Source organism: Antechinus flavipes, chromosome 4 (assembly GCF_016432865.1).
Source record: "Antechinus flavipes isolate AdamAnt ecotype Samford, QLD, Australia chromosome 4, AdamAnt_v2, whole genome shotgun sequence".
NCBI classification, from domain to species: Eukaryota; Metazoa; Chordata; class Mammalia; order Dasyuromorphia; family Dasyuridae; genus Antechinus; species Antechinus flavipes.
Genome location: NC_067401.1, coordinates 37,613,481 through 37,632,263, shown reverse-complemented (window position 1 = coordinate 37,632,263; position 18,783 = coordinate 37,613,481). Strand labels below are relative to the sequence as shown.

General features: G+C 38.2%; 1 protein-coding gene across 1 annotated transcript in view; it reads left to right on the top strand.

Annotated features, from left to right (window-relative positions):
• LOC127559025 (late cornified envelope protein 5A-like) overlaps nt 1-2,924 on the top strand; it is a 120,928-nt gene extending 118,004 nt beyond the window's left edge. Inside the window, exon 2 of the mRNA XM_051992472.1 lies at nt 2,229-2,924. Coding sequence (XP_051848432.1) covers nt 2,246-2,704 — 459 coding nt within the window. The 5' untranslated portion in view covers nt 2,229-2,245 and the 3' untranslated portion in view covers nt 2,705-2,924. The remainder of the gene's footprint in view (nt 1-2,228) is intronic.
• Nucleotides 2,925-18,783: the final 15,859 nt, after the last annotated feature.

The following is an 18,783-nucleotide window of genomic DNA, read 5'->3' as shown; positions in this document are numbered from 1 at the left end:
AAGTTAAATGAGTTTCCTCAAAATAATGGGTATGTATTACAAAGAGGCCAAGTTAATCTGGAGGTAAAAAGAAAAATCTTACTGACAATCAGTTATCTAAAAGTTAATTGAGTTTCCTTGGAGGGTGAAGGATAATAGTTTTCCAAGTCATTGGGTATCCTTCACCACATACTAGACAATGACTTGCACAGTAATGGGAGAAAGAAATTTTTTCAAGAATGCGATGAACCAGATGACCACTAAGGTACTTTCTAATTTGAAAATCTATGACTTTATAAATTAATTAGAAACCTTTCTGAAAAGTGTAAGTATAGGAGGATTACCTAAGTACCTGATGGACCCTCTTTTGTAGACATCATTTAAACATAAACTTAATGACTTATATGTATGAAACAAAGACTAGCAAGGTCTGGAGACATTTGGTGAAGTGAGAAGGGTGGAAATTGACACGTTCCCTAGAAAAATATGGTGGGACAACTCAGTATCTTTGGAGGTCCAAGAGTGAATGATTTTCTTGGTTTTCATAGCTTTATGAAACAAGATAGTAAATTCTGAGAGAGATAAACCACTAGAATTTAATACAGAAGGGAATGGGGAAATACATCCCTAATTGAAAAAAACAAAAATACATTTGGCCATCAAAATAAACCATGTAGGCAGACCCCTTATTGAATGTCTGTATATTTTCTTAGAATCATGATTGTATGGGGTTGGGGAATGTCAAGAATTGCCTAGCACATGGGCAGTTCCTGTTACATTCCTTGGATTGTGAAAGAGCCTTCTCCTCCCACTAGAGCTATCTCATGGCAGCAGTGGAATCTGGGCATCTCTTATAAAAGGTGTCTTTGGCACTGGCTCTTTACACAATCTCCCTCTTCAGGGCCAGTCTCTTCGGTGTCTGTGATCAAGGTAAGTGATTCAAAACTCTACAGGAAGACTTTTGAACAAGGGTTTTCAGGAAAAGAATTGAGAGCCCCAAAGTAAGAGAGTTAAAGAGAAGTTGGAACTGAGGAGATGAATAAATTTGGGTAAAGGCAGAGGATGTTAGAGGGATCAAAATCATGGTGGGAAATCAAGCAGCATGAGGAAGGAGACTGATGAGGAATAGAAGTTTGTTATTCTTTGTATTTATTCTAGACTGAACAAGATCAGGTCTAGGTCTCTCCAGAAAGCACTAAAGTATCAGGGACATACCTGTTCTAATCCAAATAATAGCTAGATGAGACCAACTAAAATAGAATCAAGGGCCTTCCCAGAATGTCCTTGGAGAAAGAAATTTTGAGGAATTTGTTGATTAGGGTATGACAGATCCCTGAAATCAAGATCATTGGTGTTCCATTAAAATGAGTAATTGACTATGGTGTTCCCCAAGCAGCTCTTAGCTTGGAGCTCTGAAGTTTTAAATATATATATATATATATACATATATATATATATATATACATACATATATATATATATAATATATATATATGTATATATATATATGTATGTATGTATGTATTGATGACTATGGTTGATTATAATTTGTTTCCTTTGTATTCCTATGTAGTTGATTTTATGCATTTAAAAACACTTTGAAAAGAAGCTTCATAAGACAACCACCTTGACACATGCAAAAAAAGATAGCTAGACAGGAAATTATGTACATATAAGTTTTATTTGCTAGCTCAATTGGATGCGAGGGGAGATGCAGGGGTGATGCAGGGGCCACCCTGGTCTTAAATTATGGTGTTTTAGATCAAAGTATGATTTGCCTAATTTTTTGTGACTTTTTGCATGCATCTGTAGATATTTGCTCTTTCATTGAAGAATATTAAAAGCCGCCCCCCCCAAAAAAATGTTGATTTAGAATTTAAGAAAGAAATAATAAGATACAAGGACCAGAAAGAGAGAAGGGTCCAATGGTCATAACTTTTCAGGAAACTGAGAGATATGAATTCCAAGAGTATTATGGACTAGACCTTATAAGAGAAGGAATCTGAAGCATCTGGTCCTCTGGGTCAAATTAGCCTCTGCTTTCTTGGAATTCTCTGCCTCCATGAAGCCTGGGTTGATGGCCCCATAAGTCAGCCCAAACAAAATTGATTGGATAAAAAACTCTGCAGGTCTCCCCTTTTTGGATACAAGTGGAATCTAGTCACTTGTCACCATTATAATGTTCTTTGATCACAAAAACAAACAAATTATTAACTGAGATTTGATGTTTCTTCTACATTGTCTTTCAGGTCGAACTTTTGCAGAAATGTCCTGCCAGCAAAGCCAACAGCAATGCCAGGCCCCTAAGTGCCCCCCGAAATGTCCACCAAAATGCCAGACCCCTAAATGTCCTCCCAAGTGCCCACCAAAGTGTCCCCCCAAGTGCCCTCCCAAGGCTCCATGCCCTCCTCCAGTCTCTTCCTGCTGTGGTTCTAGCTCTGGAGGATGCTGCAGCTTGGGTGGATGCTGTGGGTCCAGCTCTGGGGGATGCTGCAGCTCTGGGGGATGCTGCAGCTCCGGAGGATGCTGTGGCTCTAGTGGTGGCTGCTCCCTCTTTTCCCATCACAGGAGATCCCGCAGGAGCAGGCGCCAGAAAAATGACTGCTGTGACAGTGGCAGTGGACGCAGCCAGCAGTCTGGAGGCTGCTGTGGTAGCTCTGGAAGCTCTGGAGGTTGCTGTGGGAGTTCTGGAGGCTGCTGTGGCAGCTCTGGAGGCTGTTGCTGATAATCTGATACTCTTCACCAAGAGAAGCAACTTTATAATGGAATCAGTGGCTGATTTCCTTCCTCTTCCTCCCTTTTCTTCATCTCAAGATGTACCATGTAGAATCTGATCTCCAGAAGCCCTTAAATCATCTGTGCCTTGGATTTACCTGATTTCAATTCCACTTTTCTCCTTTAGACACTGACTATTTACAACATTAAATCATTTATTTATGACTCTATTCGTCTTGTGAAAATCATCTTTCTCTTTGTATCATCATGGGAGTGCTTTCCTTTCTGGTTAGATGTCTAGAATCTCAGTTTTGCTTACTTAAAGGACAAATTCATATTTGAAAACAATGCTGATCTTTCTATTGTGTGTATACCGCAGTGTAAGAAAAAATCTTTATAATCAATTAGAAACATTTTACAATGGAAGGGACATTCTACAAACATACCCATTTTACAGATTAACAAACAACCCCAGGGACAAATGATTTTCTTAAAGTCACTTATCAAATTAGTGGCCATGTCTTCCTTAGTCTTTATCTAGTCTATTTTCTTAATACCAAACTAATATTTGTAGAAATTTATGAAACAAGTAAGTTATTCATCAAAATTGTCAGATTAAAGATCTGCAGAATTTGGAGTCAGGAGGCTTATTAGAGTCTGGTTTTGCCTCATTCTACCTGTGGCCAAGTCATTCAAGCCATTTCCCACAATGTTATGTCTAAATGACTGCCAAGTTGATCCACAGCTTCCTAGAATACTCCTATCTCTGCCCCTTTCTTCAATATATATTAATATTGATTCATATATATTGTATGTAGATGGGCCTTTATGGATTTGGATTCTTTATGGAACACAGTTCTGTTGTGGAAAGCTAATTTCTATAAAGTTAATCACACTTTCCCACCCACAACAAGCATGGTGACATTGGAACATTACCTCTTCCTTACCAAATCACGTTATATTCGGCAAAGTCAGAATGAGGACCCAGCTTCACTTCTACCAGGAATGTTGCCATTAATGTGGTATCAGCTAACTGAGATCAATCCATGATGACTTTTCCCAAGTACAAGACTATAAATCCACTTATTTACCACTCAATTGAATTCTACAAACAGTTATTAATTGCCTACTGTATGAAAGACAGAAGCAACCTAAAGAAAAGATGGGCTCAGTCTCTGGTTCAATTTCTGCCTTTCTCACTTGACTAGTCTAATTGCAAATTACTAACTTTTTTGTACCTCCAACAATTCCCTACAACTTAACTACTGAGTTATTATTCTAAACTGCAATGGTAGAGGGAGTTCTCATACCAGGAATTCCCCACATAGATGAGATCACAATTCTTGGGTATGAGGTACTAGATGCTGAGGATGTAAAAACAGAAAACTAGTCCCTAGTTTACATTCTACTGGGATTTAAAATATGCACATACATAGAAATTTGAGCAGGAAAAAAAAAGGTGGGGTGGGGGTGGGGGCTAATAACCTGGAAAATCAGAACAGTTTCATCCTGGAAGTAATCTTCAATGGATGAAGGGGAAAAAAGCATTTAGTAAGCCCTTATTATAATATGGTGATATATATACATGTAATCAAGCAAGTCCACACTCACAGAGAGCTTACAGAATATATAAGTGGTGATGGCCACCTCTGGAGTATTTTGGACATGGAAATCAAAAGGATGGAGACTAGAAGAATCAGATAATTGCTTGGACTGCCTTTCCCAAGAATGGTAGGGTTGATTTGAATATGCTTCTCAGATCTAGTGTTGGAAAGTGAGGGGCAGAATGAAAAAGGGGAAGGTATGTGTGCCAAGAAAGGGCATAAAGATGGCCAGGAAGCAATAAGATGAGTCTTAGTCTGAGCTTGGTAAGGTGAATGAATGTTCATCTATGAGAAACCCAGATCCCGGGATAGAGGAGAGGGCAGAATTTGAAATCTAGGTTGAGGTACAGACTAGAACATCCATAGACATGGGGAAGGAGTGCAATATTAGGCATGGGATGACATGTTAATTCCCAGAAGAGGAAATTGAATGTTGGTCTGAGGAACAGCTAGTCCCCCATTCAGACTGGATTGTAGAAAATGGAAAGGGAAAGTTATAATGATACTGGAGAATCTTAAATGTCATTCTGAAGAGTTGGTTACCATAGAAGTATGAGGCCCTATCAATCACCCAAGTTACATATAATTCCTATGTCAGACAAATTTTCTAACATGGATTCTTAGCCTGGGGCCTGTGAACTCTGGTTTGGATTTTTAAATAATATGATTATATTTCAGTAAAATTCATTTCCTTTTGTAATCCTATGTATTTCATTTTCTGCATTAAAAAATCTGATTCAGAGAAGGGTCTCTATAAAGGGGTTAGTCTAAATCTATCAACTTAATTTTTTCATAACTGTTTCAATATGATTGGTCTCTTTGTCATCCTACATATTTTACTTGATGCATTTTAAAATATTATTCTGAGGAATCCATAGTCTTCATTCACCAGAATGCTGGAGAGGTCCATGTGACACAAGAAAGGTTAAGAACCCCAGATCTGCAGGGTCTCTGTGGTCCTCCCAACTCTTAACCCTCTGATCCTATCCCTATTCAAACAACAAAGAGGACAGCTTGTTTCTCTAGGCTTCACAGAGAATCAGTCTCTCTTTCCTCTTTAAGAAGCTACAAGGGAACACCCCTTGCATTCATTTGGTCTTTGAATTTTCTAAGGCATTTGCCTCAGAAAGAGCATGACTGCCTGAAGGAGCATCACAGGGACTTCTGGAGACCAAGGGTGGGATCAAAGCTCTCGCTCAGCTGGAAACTATTTTACCAAGTAAAATACAGGTGAAAGAGAGAAACCAAATCATCCCCCCACCTCCTCCAGCTCCTTCTCACAAGGCCTGCTTTGGGATGCTGTCCATCCCCTCACCACAGTCCCAAGCCCACCAGGAGGGGCAGGAGTCAAAGGGTCAAGAAGTTGTGACCAAGTTAGCAACATGAGAAACAGAAGGAAGGGACAAAAGAACAGAAAGTGGAAACAACCAAATGAATAAGGAAGCATGTTTCTTTGCTGAAAGAGAATAGTCAGGACATCGATTCATACTGAGAAAAAGGAGGGTGGAGGTGGGGAGAGAAGTTAATGGATGGGGTGGCCCAGCAGGGGTCAGAAGTCAGGAGGGCACTCAGGTGGACTAATTTGCCACTGATGCATATTCATTTTCTGACTTCAGCATGGAAGGGGGAGGGAGAGATCCAGCCCTAGCCTTTGACTTGTTCTCTGTCAAGCTTCTGACACAGCTGTATTCTTCACTGTCTAAAGAGGGGAGGAGTAGTTTAAAAAAAAAAAAAAAAAAGCAAAAAATGACAACAAAAAATACAATTTTATTCTTAGTATTCCAATAACTTTTTGGGGGGTGTGTATGTGTGCGTACATGGGTGTGTGTGTGTGTGTGTGTTTAGCTGTACAACAAATAACTGGCTTGTATGGATGGTTAAAAGACCAAAAAAATTTACCTTTCCTCTCCCCCTTTCTTTGTCAGTAGAGTTGATGTTTGGGAGTTTTGTTTAAACAAAACTTTTTGACCTGTTTGATATAGATAGAAAGAGATAGATACATACAGACAGACATAGATATAGATAGATATGTATATATATAAAGAGAGATACACATACACCTATACACACATACATATATGTGTATATGTGTGTCAAACATGTCTAACAATAAATCAGAATTGTTTTTTGGTGAATTGTACTTAAAAAAAAAAAAAAGAAAAGAAAGAAAGAAAGAAAGGAAGGAAAGGAATCTTGGCCCCTCCTCAGGCTTCTCAAGGAAAGGAAAATGCAAAATACTTAGGGAATCCATAATTATTTCCTTCCTCTTCATCATCATTCCAATTGAGTATTCCCAAGGAGTATGGTGCTTTTCTGGGCATTATTGGGAGTAGCCTCAAAATGCTTACAAACATGATTGGTTCCAAGCAAAACTCTGAAGTACTGGAAACAGAATGGTGAGTGAAAGGATTTTGGAGTCAGAGGAACTGGATTAAAGACCTGGGTTTGTTTTCTATTTATTGCCTATATGACCTTGGGAAGACAAGTCAACTTTCCACCTTTAGGACTTAGTTTTATTATTTGTAAAAATGGGACTGGAATTGGGGTGATGAACTACTTGCTTTTAAAAATACTTTTATAAACAAGTATCTTTGGTGATCTTTGCTGCAGGGAGGCAGAAGTTGTTAAATTACTTGAGTTCATGACTTCTGCTGACTGATATCTGCATTAAGTCTAGCACCAATATGAAAGTTCCTGAAGCCACTAGACTGCCCAAGGAGGGGCAATCTGGCCTATACGAGAAATGAAGCAGTGGGATCATATCTCTGGGAATCCTCTATCCTTCCATGTGGCCAAGATTGGAAGACCTAATCAATTATATTTCTCTTTTTTTTCTAATTTATAACAACTCTTTAATGTGATTTTTAAATTGTAAAATAAAAATGGTATCTAGCAAAACAATGATAATAATAGCTAGCATTTATACTATTTTAAGATTTGCAGAACAATTTGCAAATATAATTTTATTTTATCCTCATGACAATATTAAGAAATAGATGCTCTTATTGTATCCATTTTACAGATAAGCAACCTGAGACCTACCGAAGTTAAGTGATTTTCCCAGAGTTAGAACCTGTAATGATCAATTAATAATTTAAGAGGCAAGATATATGATAATAATTAATTGTAATCTGCATACAAATTTCAAATTAAAACAGGTACATCAGTCTAATTAATCATCACCAGCCCTTTCAGGAACTCTGATTCTATGAGGATCCCTAAATCTCAATAGAATTAGTTTCCTTTGTAATTCCAACTATTTTTTTTAACACATTATAGCGTATGATCCTGATAAGGGGTTCACAGGACTTTCCCAGACTGTGCCAATGGGGTCCAAGACCCCAAAACCAGTTAAGGACAACTGGACCAGAGGATTTTTAAGATTCTGTCAGTTCAAAATCCTATGAAGCATATTTTTGGTGATTCCCATTTCTTCTATATCTGCCCTAGCTATGATATTCCCATCTTCAACCCCAGATACCTAGTGACCTCATACAATCCTCTCTTTCCTATTACTCTATCTGTAACTCTCTCACTCTCCCCAGTTCCTAGAAGGACCTCAAGCTCCTCACTTTTTTACTTCCTCTTCCTCCTAACCCATTAAAACTTACCTGGGATATATGATGACAAATGCAAAGTATTCTTTACAGAAATAAAGCCTAAATTAAATAGAGAGATCTTAGTTGAACATGATCAAACTGTGCCAATGTGATAAAGATGAGGATACTATCTAAATTATTTTACTTTTAGCATCTTGCCAATCAAATTACACACACACACACACACACACACACACACACACACACACACACATATATACATATATATATATATATATATATATATATTATCTGTGACCCCTTTTTTCTTGAAGGGGACAATCTATATTTAGTCCTTAATCCCCTCTCTTTTCACTCTCCTCCTTCCCTTTAAAAGAAAAGAAGAAAAAAGAGAGAGAAAAAAGAAAGAGAGTAGGGGAGAGAGGGAGGGAGGAATGAAGAAAGAGAGGAAGGGAGGGAAGGAGAAAAGAAGAAAGGGAAGGGAGGAAGGGAAAGGAGAAAGAGAAGAAAGAAAGAGAGAAAGAAAGAAAAAAAAGAAAGAAAAGAAGAAAGAAAGAAAGAAAGAAAGAAAGAAAGAAAGAAAGAAAGAAAGAAAGAAAGAAAGAAAGAAAGAAAGAAAGAAAGAAAGGGAGGGAGGGAAGGAGGGAGGGAGGGAGGGAGAGAAATTGTTCTCCTATTTCTAGTCACTCTTCTCCTTCTCAATTCATACAAATCTATCTACATCTATCTTTTTCATCATTTCTTATTGTACAATATTATTTTATTAATCCATGTACCATAATTTTTTAAGCCATGCCCCAACTGATGAGGATGTCCTGAATTTTCAGTTCTTTGCTATTGTAATCGATGGAATCTCTTCTGGTTTTGATGGATCTCCCAAATTCACACAGTTACTCTATGAAAAAGAGAGAGAGAGAGAGAGAGAGGAGAGAGAGAGAGAGAAATTATTTTCCTCCAAACTGGTTTGGCTAGAAGCATTCCATCACTGAACTGCCCTGCTCCTGGAATTCATAATTTCAAACTCCCTTGCTGTTGAATCCAGATCAAATGGTATTTCTAATTCCTTTAGCTAAATACAAGATATTTCTTGTATGACTATCATCTGTCTTTATTCAGTGAGCAAAATACTGTATTTATTCAGTGAGTAAAATACTGTATTTCCCCTAAATTGATAAAAAAAAAAACTATTGCATATAGTAGATTGATTAATTTAAGCTAGAATTCTGAATCTTTAGTGTTTGCCTTCATTGAATTAGACTAGAAGGCCTTAATTTTATGCTATAATTTTTTTTTTATTATAGCTTTTCATTGACAGAACATATGCATGGGTAATTTTTCAACATTGACACTAGCAAACACTTCTGTTTCAACTTTTCCCTTCCTTCTCTCCACCCCCTCCCCTAGATGGCAGGCAGTCCCATATATGTTAAATATGTTGAACTATATCTGAAATACAATATATGTGTACATATTTATACAGTTCTCTTGTTGCACAAGAAAAATCGGATTTAGAAAGGTAAAAATCTGGGAAGAAAAACAAAAATGCAAGGAAACAATAATAGAAAGAGCATAAATATTATGTTGTGGTCCACACTCATTTCCCAGTGTTAGGGTGTAGCTGGTTCTGGTCATCACTGATTAATTGGAATTGAATTGGATCCTCTCTTGCTGAAGATAGCCACTTCCCATCAGAATATATCCTCATATAGTATTGTTGTTGAAGTGTATAATGATCTCCTGGTTCTGCTCATTTCATTTAGCATCAGTTTAGTCTCTCCAAGCTTCTCTGTATTCATCCTGGTGGTCATTTCTTACAGAACAATAATGTTCCATAACATTCATATACTATATATGTATTATATATTTTATATTTTATGCCCAATCTCCAATTAATGGGCATCCATTCAACTTTACACTATAATTAAAAAGAACTGCTATAAATATATTTTCTTCATATGAATCCTTAGCCCCATTCTTTAATCCCTTTTAAAGATAGGTATAGTAATATGTCGTTTTTGTCCAAGGGTTGTATCATTTAGTGACTTTTGGGTCACTAAAGCAATTTGGGTCCAAATTGCTTAAGAAAAACACTTTTTAAGCATTTAATCTAAATAAGTTGCTAAAATTCAAATTATCCTTATAACAGGAGTACAATATTTTGTATTTGATCTCTTTCCTTTTTTTTTTTTGTCAATTAATTTCTTCATATCTTCCTCTCTCCTTCTCTTTTCCTGCTTTCCTCCCTCCCTCCCTTCCTTTCTTCCTTTCTTCTTTTCTTCCTACTTTCTTTCCTTTCTTCCTTCCTCTGTTCTCATGGAAATTATGGACTTACATGTGGGTACTCTGTCCAAAAGAAAGTAAATTTCCCAAAACAAAACTCTCAAGAAACTAGGTCTTGGTACAGGTTATTGGGATTCAGACGGAGTTACTTGAATATGCCTTAAATCAAATCACTCTGGCTTTCACAGACTGGCCAATAAGTCCCAACCTAAGTTTTCATTGGCCATTGTTTGGGTTTTGATGGCTCAGAGTGACTGTAAATAACAACTGTTTCTCTTCTGGTCAGAAACCCTAAGAGTCCTCCCTTTCTAGATTGATTTTTTTTTTTTTGAGTAGATAAAAGAGGTCATCTTTTGCCTCTTTTTTTTAACCTAGCCTTAATCATTGAGTGGGTAGTACCTCATATAAACTGAGACCTGGGAAAGACTTTAGCTTAAAAAAGTCAAGACCACTTATTGCATCCAGGGCCATATCCAGTCATCATAATCTTGCCACTAGATCCTATGGCTCTGATTTTGCAAAGCCTTACCTCACTTAAATCCAATTCACTGGCAAGTCAAGATATCTCCTTCCTGATATCATTGATTCTCTTTGTTAATAAAGAACAAAGAACAATAATCTTTCTCCACATAGATTATAAGCTACTTATGCCCTTATATAATCCATGATAGAGAATCCCAATCTCTAGTTTTATAAGGATAAAGTTCTGTCTTGGAAGTTGCACCTTCAAATGATGTCTTTAGCTCATTTTTCTCCAATGCAATGTTTCTTTTGGGAATCTCTCAGTATAGTTCAAGTCTAGCTTTCCACTTAAGTGCATAAAAGTTCCCAGCTTTTCTGCAAGTTTTCAAGATAACAATATATCTTTTATCTTAATATGCAGAAAATGTAAAACTAAATAAAGGATTCAAATAAAAATAAAAAGCAAATAAAAAATTATAACTTTCCTTCCTTTCTGATGAGTCCCACTGTATACTCCAGAGGCTTCTAATAGCTTATGATGTTAACCTAAAGGTTTGGATGCTTCCTTTAAACCACCATCATCCAAATAATTCCCAATAATAGTGGAAAACAAAGTTTAGAATTTTGTTCATTTGCTCTTTGTTTTTAGGTGATGGGTGTTCTTCCAGGTCCTGGGCGAGATGCTCAATTCTCTTCCTTTAAGATACTGTTACTTCCCAAGAAGCTACCCTATATCTCTTTAGAAGGCTGGATTTTAGAATTCTCTTTTTTTCTAAGAACTCAGCAACTTGAGGAAATCCCTAATGAAGATAAATATCTTACCACCAGAGGCAACTCAATCTACTTTTGTGTGATTCTTTTATATCACACCACCAATCTTCCTCTCTTCCTCTTCTGTCCCTTGCTTCTAGCTTTGCCCTTGGAACCAAGCAGAACAATTCTAATCCATTGAATTAACCTCCAGGAGTCCCTCAAATGTTAAATCTAGCAGAGGCACATGAGGGAGGAAGGCAGGATAACTAAGTATTGTTTTAAAGATAAGCCAGGAAACTCCTTGACTTAAAAACAAAGGCTAACAAAGGACCACTTGATAAACTCTGGAGTAGGTGATGAAGACAGAAACATTGAAATGGATGAAACTTTATTGCTAAACCACAGGATAATTAAACATGGATGGTGTTTGCCTCAAAGTTAAAAAAATAGATTTCATCAGCATAGTAACTCCCAAGTTGTCTGAAGCTCAAAGGGGTTAGGTTACTTGCTTAGGCTTCCAGTGCTAGTTAAATGTCAGAGTCATGATTTGAACCCACACCAACTAGATACCAAGTCTAATACTCTTTTCGCTATACCAGTGGTCTCAAAGTAGTGTCTGGGATCTATTGGGAGAACCAAAAGTATGTGAAAAACTAACTGGAGAGTGGGAAAATAAATCACATGCATGAATGTACTGGTAAACGTTTAGTAATAGCCTCACAGAAGAAATCTATATGCAACACATTTTTTAAAGTTTAATCTGCATTATTAATATTTTCTTAAATCTAATATAGTAATTCAAGCATGATTTATAGCATTTGCCACTTTCCAAGATATAAATGCCCACACTGAAAATTTAACCATTGGCTTTCTTGAACTGGTTTGAGCTAGCTCCAGCACACACTCTCTCTGTCTCTCTGTCTCTCTCTGTCTTTGTCTTTGTCTGTCTCTCTGTCTCTATCTCTATCTCTGTCTTTCTCTCTCTTTCTCTCTCTCTCACACACACACACACACACACATCCTTAGAATGGTCAGTTGTGGGATTTCTTTCCAATTCAACCACATTTTCCTTTATTCCCCTTTTCTGCTATGCAAGCTTCCATCCTCTGCCTTCAGTCCTTAAGATTTAAGGATAGTCTTAATCTATGTGGTATAAACTTACAGTAGAAAGTCTTCAGGTGCCCTTGGGAAAATTCTCTACCTTCCCATTAAACTCACTTTCTTGCTCTTCAGGGGAAATAATAGACAGGGAGAAAAATGTAAAAGCAAATTCTTTAGACAAAAACAATCAGTCAACGATTATTTATTGTGTGTCTGCCATGGGCCAGACACCATGCTGAGTACTTCTACTGTGAGTACAAAGAATGAAGCAAACTCTTAATACCAAGGAGCGTCTATTCTAATGGAGGGAAGGAAAAGGAGGTTACAATTATATAGATACATGTATAGATACAGATACAACATAAATGTAAAATGAATAAGGCAAAGTAGTAAAATACAATCAAGTAAAAAAGCAAAATGAGATAATATTTATAAAGCTCTTAGTTCAGTGCCTGATACACCGAAGGTGCTTAATAAATGTTAGAGATGATAATGATGATGATGTTGATGATAAAAATCTAAGATCCTAAGAATCATTTAGTATTCTGTAATATTGGAAGAGATTTTCAGGAGCTGTTGGTCTGAAGTCAAGAAGAACTGGTTTCAAATCTTGTCTCTATATGAAGTGGCTGTATGACCCTGAATAACCAACCTAGATGTCCAAGTAGCTCTTCCTCCTCACAACTGCTTTTTAAAAATAATAGCTGTTTATTTTTCAACATTCACCCTTGCAAAACTGTATTCCATATTTTTTCTCCCTCCCTCCCTACCTCCCTCCTCTCCTAAACAGCAAGTAATTCAATATAGGTTTAACACATACAATTATCCTACATTTCCATACTTATCATGCTGCACAAGAATAATAAGATCAAAAAGAAAAAAAAATGAGAGCAAAAAAAGCAAGAAAGCAAATAACAACAAAAGGTGAGACTACTAAACTCACAACTGTTTTGGGTTTTTTTTACTTCCTTCATGACTCAGCTCAAATCCCACTAAGAGCACCATATTTTTCTTAACCTTTTTATCTGCAGTGCTTAGCAAAGTCACTGGCATCTAGAAGGTATTTAATAAATACTTGATGTTGGACTGAATGACAGCCTCTCATTACCCCTAGTATCTCTCTAAGCCATGTTTCAGAATAGATGCTGACCTACATTGATAAAGATAAGCCCTAATGAAATCCCAAATTTGCTCTAAAAGGAGACACAAAAAGCTCTTTAATTCCCTCTCCCCCAAAGGAAAATAGAACATGTGGCCCAGGAGTACATTGAAAAGGGATACTAAATGGGAGTGAGAGAATGTGTTATGTGAATCACATTTCTGCTATTTGCTACTTATGAGATTTGTGTATACTGTGTACCTCAGTTTCCTCAACTGGAAAATGAAATCATTAGATTAGAATGTATTATCCAAAGATTTAGAGGCCACTGGGGCAACTTGACTATATCCAAAGAATTTGTCCTGTCTATTGTATTCCCCAGAAATAACCATTAGATTCTTAGATTTTTGGATATCTTTCCAGTGGCCTGACATCCTAGGGATCCTGTAACCACTCAGCTTTGGGGAGACCCTTGAGATTTGTCCCCTATTCCTTAAAATCTTACCTAATTGTATTCCTGAGCTAGGAGGGCTGGCTACAAAACCTCTCTGTCAGCAGGAATTGGTTCTCAGATCCACTGGGCAAACAGACCTCCTGCCACAGTATCAGAGACACTTTCTTAAAAGATGGTTCAAAAGGGAAAGGGTTGTGATGTACTTCGTGCAAGCAAACAGACCCCTGCCTTTGAAGTCTTGGTGGGGTTTTGTTCAGGCTGCAGTTGGAGTTTGACTAAGAAAAACTGCCAGCCTCCCACAAGCCCACTTCTGTTTGTTAATGCCGCCTTGTTCGTTTGCTTGTGTTTGATGTTTGAAGCAGGAGAAGAGGGTCACCCAGGGAGCCCACTTATGGAGTGTCTTTCACTTCTAGCTGAGCTCTAGCTACTACCCAGGAGCTGAGCAGAGAGATCCAGTTCTAATGCTGAAAAGGGATTCTCTTTTTACCAGGGCATTTACCATTGTAAATTTGTCTCCCTGAGCATATTTCCTTATCTGCAAAATGAGGTTATTACTAGCATCAGCTTCAAAGGATGGTCATGAGGATCAAATGTAAATTGAATGCCTGTAACCTTCAAGCACTCAGAAATGTGATCATTTGATAGAATATATATTACCTTACCCTCAAAAGCAGGCTAAAATGAGTGTGCAGGGCAAATTGGAAAATGGAAAAGAGGTCACAGGGTGGAAAGTGACCTTTGAGAACAGTCTGCCCTTCTCACTTTACATTTAAGGAAACTGAGGCTCAGGGAATTTAAGAGACATGTCCAATTTCAAACTGAAAATTAATGTGTATGGAGTGGAGGAGGGAGGCAGTGGAAGGATTTGAATTAAGTTCTTCTGACTCCAGAGCTGCAGCTCTTTCCAGTGGATCAGACTGTCTCCATGTACTTTCATCCTATAAAAGCTGCTATTACCACACAGGGAGTTGAAAGCTTTTCAGGGGCCATACATAAATGTGAATCCCCTTTATACAACAATAATGATAATGAAGATGATGATAATAGCAGTTAGCATTTATCTTTATATATCTTATTTTTTAATAGTAATAGCTTTTTGTTTTTCAAAATACATGCAAAAATAATTTTCAATATTCACCCTTGCAAAAATTTGCATTCCAAAATTTTCTCCCTCTCTCCCTTCCCTAGAGAGCAAGTAATCCAATATAGGGTAAACATATACAATTCTGCTAAACATATCTCCACGTTTATAATGCAGCTAGCATTTACATCTCTCTTACTATATGCTAAGCATAAGCAGTCCACAAATATGCTCTAATTTGGTGATCTGATTTGGTGATCAGCTTTTTCATAAAGATGCCCAATGAAGGAAAATCCACTAACATTTGGGAAGCCCTTTCTGCTTTTGGGTAATTTTAATTGTAACAAGTTTTTCTTAACATCTGGCCTAAATCTATCTTTTTTCAACGTCCTCCCATTGTTCTTAGTTCTTCTCCTCAGGGGGTAAGGGGAACAAGCAGAATCCTTCTTTTACATGACAATCTTTCCTATGCTTCAACACATATGTCTCCTCCCCACTCCGTGTCCCAATTCTTTTCCAAGCTCAATATCTCCAGGACCAGCCTTCAACCGGTCCTTCAGAGGAAATCAAATCAAGTCAACAAATATTTATTAAGTATCTAGTATGTGCCAGGTACTTTGATAAGCATTGAGGATGCAAAGAAAGACCAAAGTCAGTCCCTGCTCTGGAGGAGCTCCTCGCCTAATAAAAAGACATCGTGCAAATGATTAGGTATAAACAAGCATTGTACAGAATAAAATGGAGAGAATCTCAGAGGAAAGCCACAAGGCTTAACAGGGACTGGGAAAGCTTTTTTCAGAAAGTAGGCTTTTAGGAAGGAAGCAGTCCCCCATCTCAGGTTCCCTTCTATTGATGAGCTCCAGTTTATCAATATCCATCCTAAAACAAGGCATCCTACAACAAGAATTCTCTAGATGTGGTCTGCTCTGCACAGAGTACAAATAGACTATTACCTTCCAGGTCCTGGATATGGACCTCTCTTAACATAGCCTATATTTTCATTATCATCTCTATTTTCATGGAAAAACAGGCTCAGAGAGATTGTGCCTTGTCCAAAGTCCCACAGAAGCACGAGTTTGCAGAGCAGGAATGACAGCTCAGGCTTCCTGATTTTCAGTTCCCCAATTTTTCTGTTCCACTACCCTGCTCCCCATCCTTGTTTTTATCATGATGAATTCCTAGTGGATTGAGATATTAGAAGACCTTTAGCAGCATTTCAGGTGAGAGATGCTATTTATACTATAAACTTCTTAAAGCAGCTATACCTTGAAAATTCAACAGGAGCCTGGATCTTTGTCTCTATCTTTTTTTCTCTCTCATTCCCTATCTTTCTCTCTTTCTCTCTGATTCTATCTGTCTCTGACCTTACCTTACCCATACCAAACAAACACATTTGTCTCTGTTTTTCTGTCTCTTTCTCATGACCTCACCCCATCCACATTAAACACACACCTCTCTTTCTGTCTCTGTCTCTATTTCTCTCTATCTCTGTCTCTCTCTTTCCCACCCACTCACCTCTTGTCCCCAAACCAGTTTACCTTACAAAAAGTGTAGTTTGAGTTCAATGTATAGGTTTTGAGAAGGATAACTCCATTCAGTTTTTCCTTGATATGACCTAGTGAAATGTACTCTCCTGCACTCCATTTCATTGTCTAGTGAGGTAGGGATCTTGTGGGTATTCAGCAAAGTAGGATGCTCCTAACACATGGGACCTTGGGCAATTACCAGATCCTGGAGATTTCTATTGCTTCTTTTATAAGATCATAGATCTAGACTTATAAGTTAATGAATCCAAAGCTCTAACCTTACAGATAAAGAAGCTGAGGCCTGGGCATGTGACTTGCCTACGAAAGTATTTTCCACATGACAAAGAACCTTTCTTCCAAACTCATGAAGCTGGCCACCATGTTTCTCCACACTACCTCTCTATAACCTCATCTATAACATGAGGGAGCCACACTCACTGGTCTCTAAGATCTCTTTCAGTCCCAAATCTGTGATCCTATAAATCTACCTTAAGACCAATTGATCACTTGTTAGTTCTCTGAAGCCTCAAATCCAATCCTTCTTTCTATTGTATCTCACTGTCCCCTGGAGGAATTATCCTGAGCTCCAGAGCACAGCATGCTTTGTCTCCTTTCCATTCCCATGAAGAGGGCTTCTTAAACTGGAGTCCATTCCCCACTCTACCCCTAATGACTCTATGGGTAGTTTTCAGGGAGTCACATCTTCATTTTGACTAGCTTTTATAATCCTGTGAATTTGATTATGTTGATTTTACGTTGATTTAATTCTGGATTTAAAAACATAATTCTGAGGATAGGTTCCTAGGTTTTACCAGATTGATGTCAAAGGGACTTGAAAAACTCCTGGTCCCAAAAGTAGCTGTCATCTGTGGTCAGGAACCATTGCTCCAGTCCTGCATCTCATATATTTCATAGAATCCAAAAGATCTGAGCTGTTCCTTGAGCAGACTAGATAACACCAATAGAGAAGAGGAAGTAACCTCAATACCCATCTACTCCAACTTGTTCCTAACTGGAAATCTCCCCTACAAAATGCTTAACAAATGGCTACTCAGTGTCCAGTTGAAGACCCATTACCTCCTAAGGCAGTACACTATACAGCTCTAGTGGCCAGTAATTCCATCCTCTGGATGAACCTCATCAATGGGATAAGTAATATTGCACTACTAACTTATGATGCTCAATTTCACTCACTTCATCCCCACCTGGTTCAAATAGATATCACATTCCTCCTTTCCCACTCTCAAGCCTCAGTCTTTCCCCTCCCCCTTCCAGTCTTTGGCCCCCCAGTGCCTTAGCAAGTTGCAATTCAAAAAAGAGCTTGTTTAAGATAAGTCCCTGAAATCCAGAGTTATAAATTCTCCCCAGGACTGGCTGCCCCTATCTCTGTGCTAATGCCCTGGTGCCGAGAGAAGGCTCACCTAGATGTGACCCATCCCCATATACTCTCTGCAGTTTCCAGATCTTCTTCTGCAAACACTAGACAATGGCTGAATGGGAGGTACCTGTCTCAGCAGGTGTCAGCTGGACTGCACTTTCCTGAAGGGTGAGGAGGAGGTCAGTCTTCTGGCCCACCCACTTTGGACATTCCTGTGATTGCATAATCCCATTTCCAAAGGGTCTCCTCCCGACACACACACACACCCTCCTCTACCCTTGTCTCCTTTTGTTGGCTTCGGCCTCAGGAGGTCTCCTATTCACCTCAGAGACTAGAGGTAGTATATTCCACCTTGATTTAACTTTGAAGTCAGCCAGCTGAAAACCAGACTGCATCTGTACCACCTGGAAATAACATGGATTTTTTTCTTCTCTTTTTCCTTTTCCTCCTTCCCTTTCCTCTTATTCTCCTTTTCCCCTTCACTTCCTTTTCTGCTCTCTTCCTCTCTCCCTTTCCTCTAACACCCTTCTCCTTCTCCTTCTCTTGCTACCCTACCACACACACACACACACACACACACACACACACACACACACACACACACACACACACACCTTAGAATGTAAGTTTTTTGAGGGCAAGGAATGTTTTTGCCTTTTTTTTGTATCCTCGGGGCTTACACAATACCTAGGACATAGTTATAGTTTGAATTGACTTCTCTTCCTTTTCATTCTCCTCTCATTCCTGGTTCCCTTTCTCTTTCATATTCCTTTACTTTTTAAAACATGGAC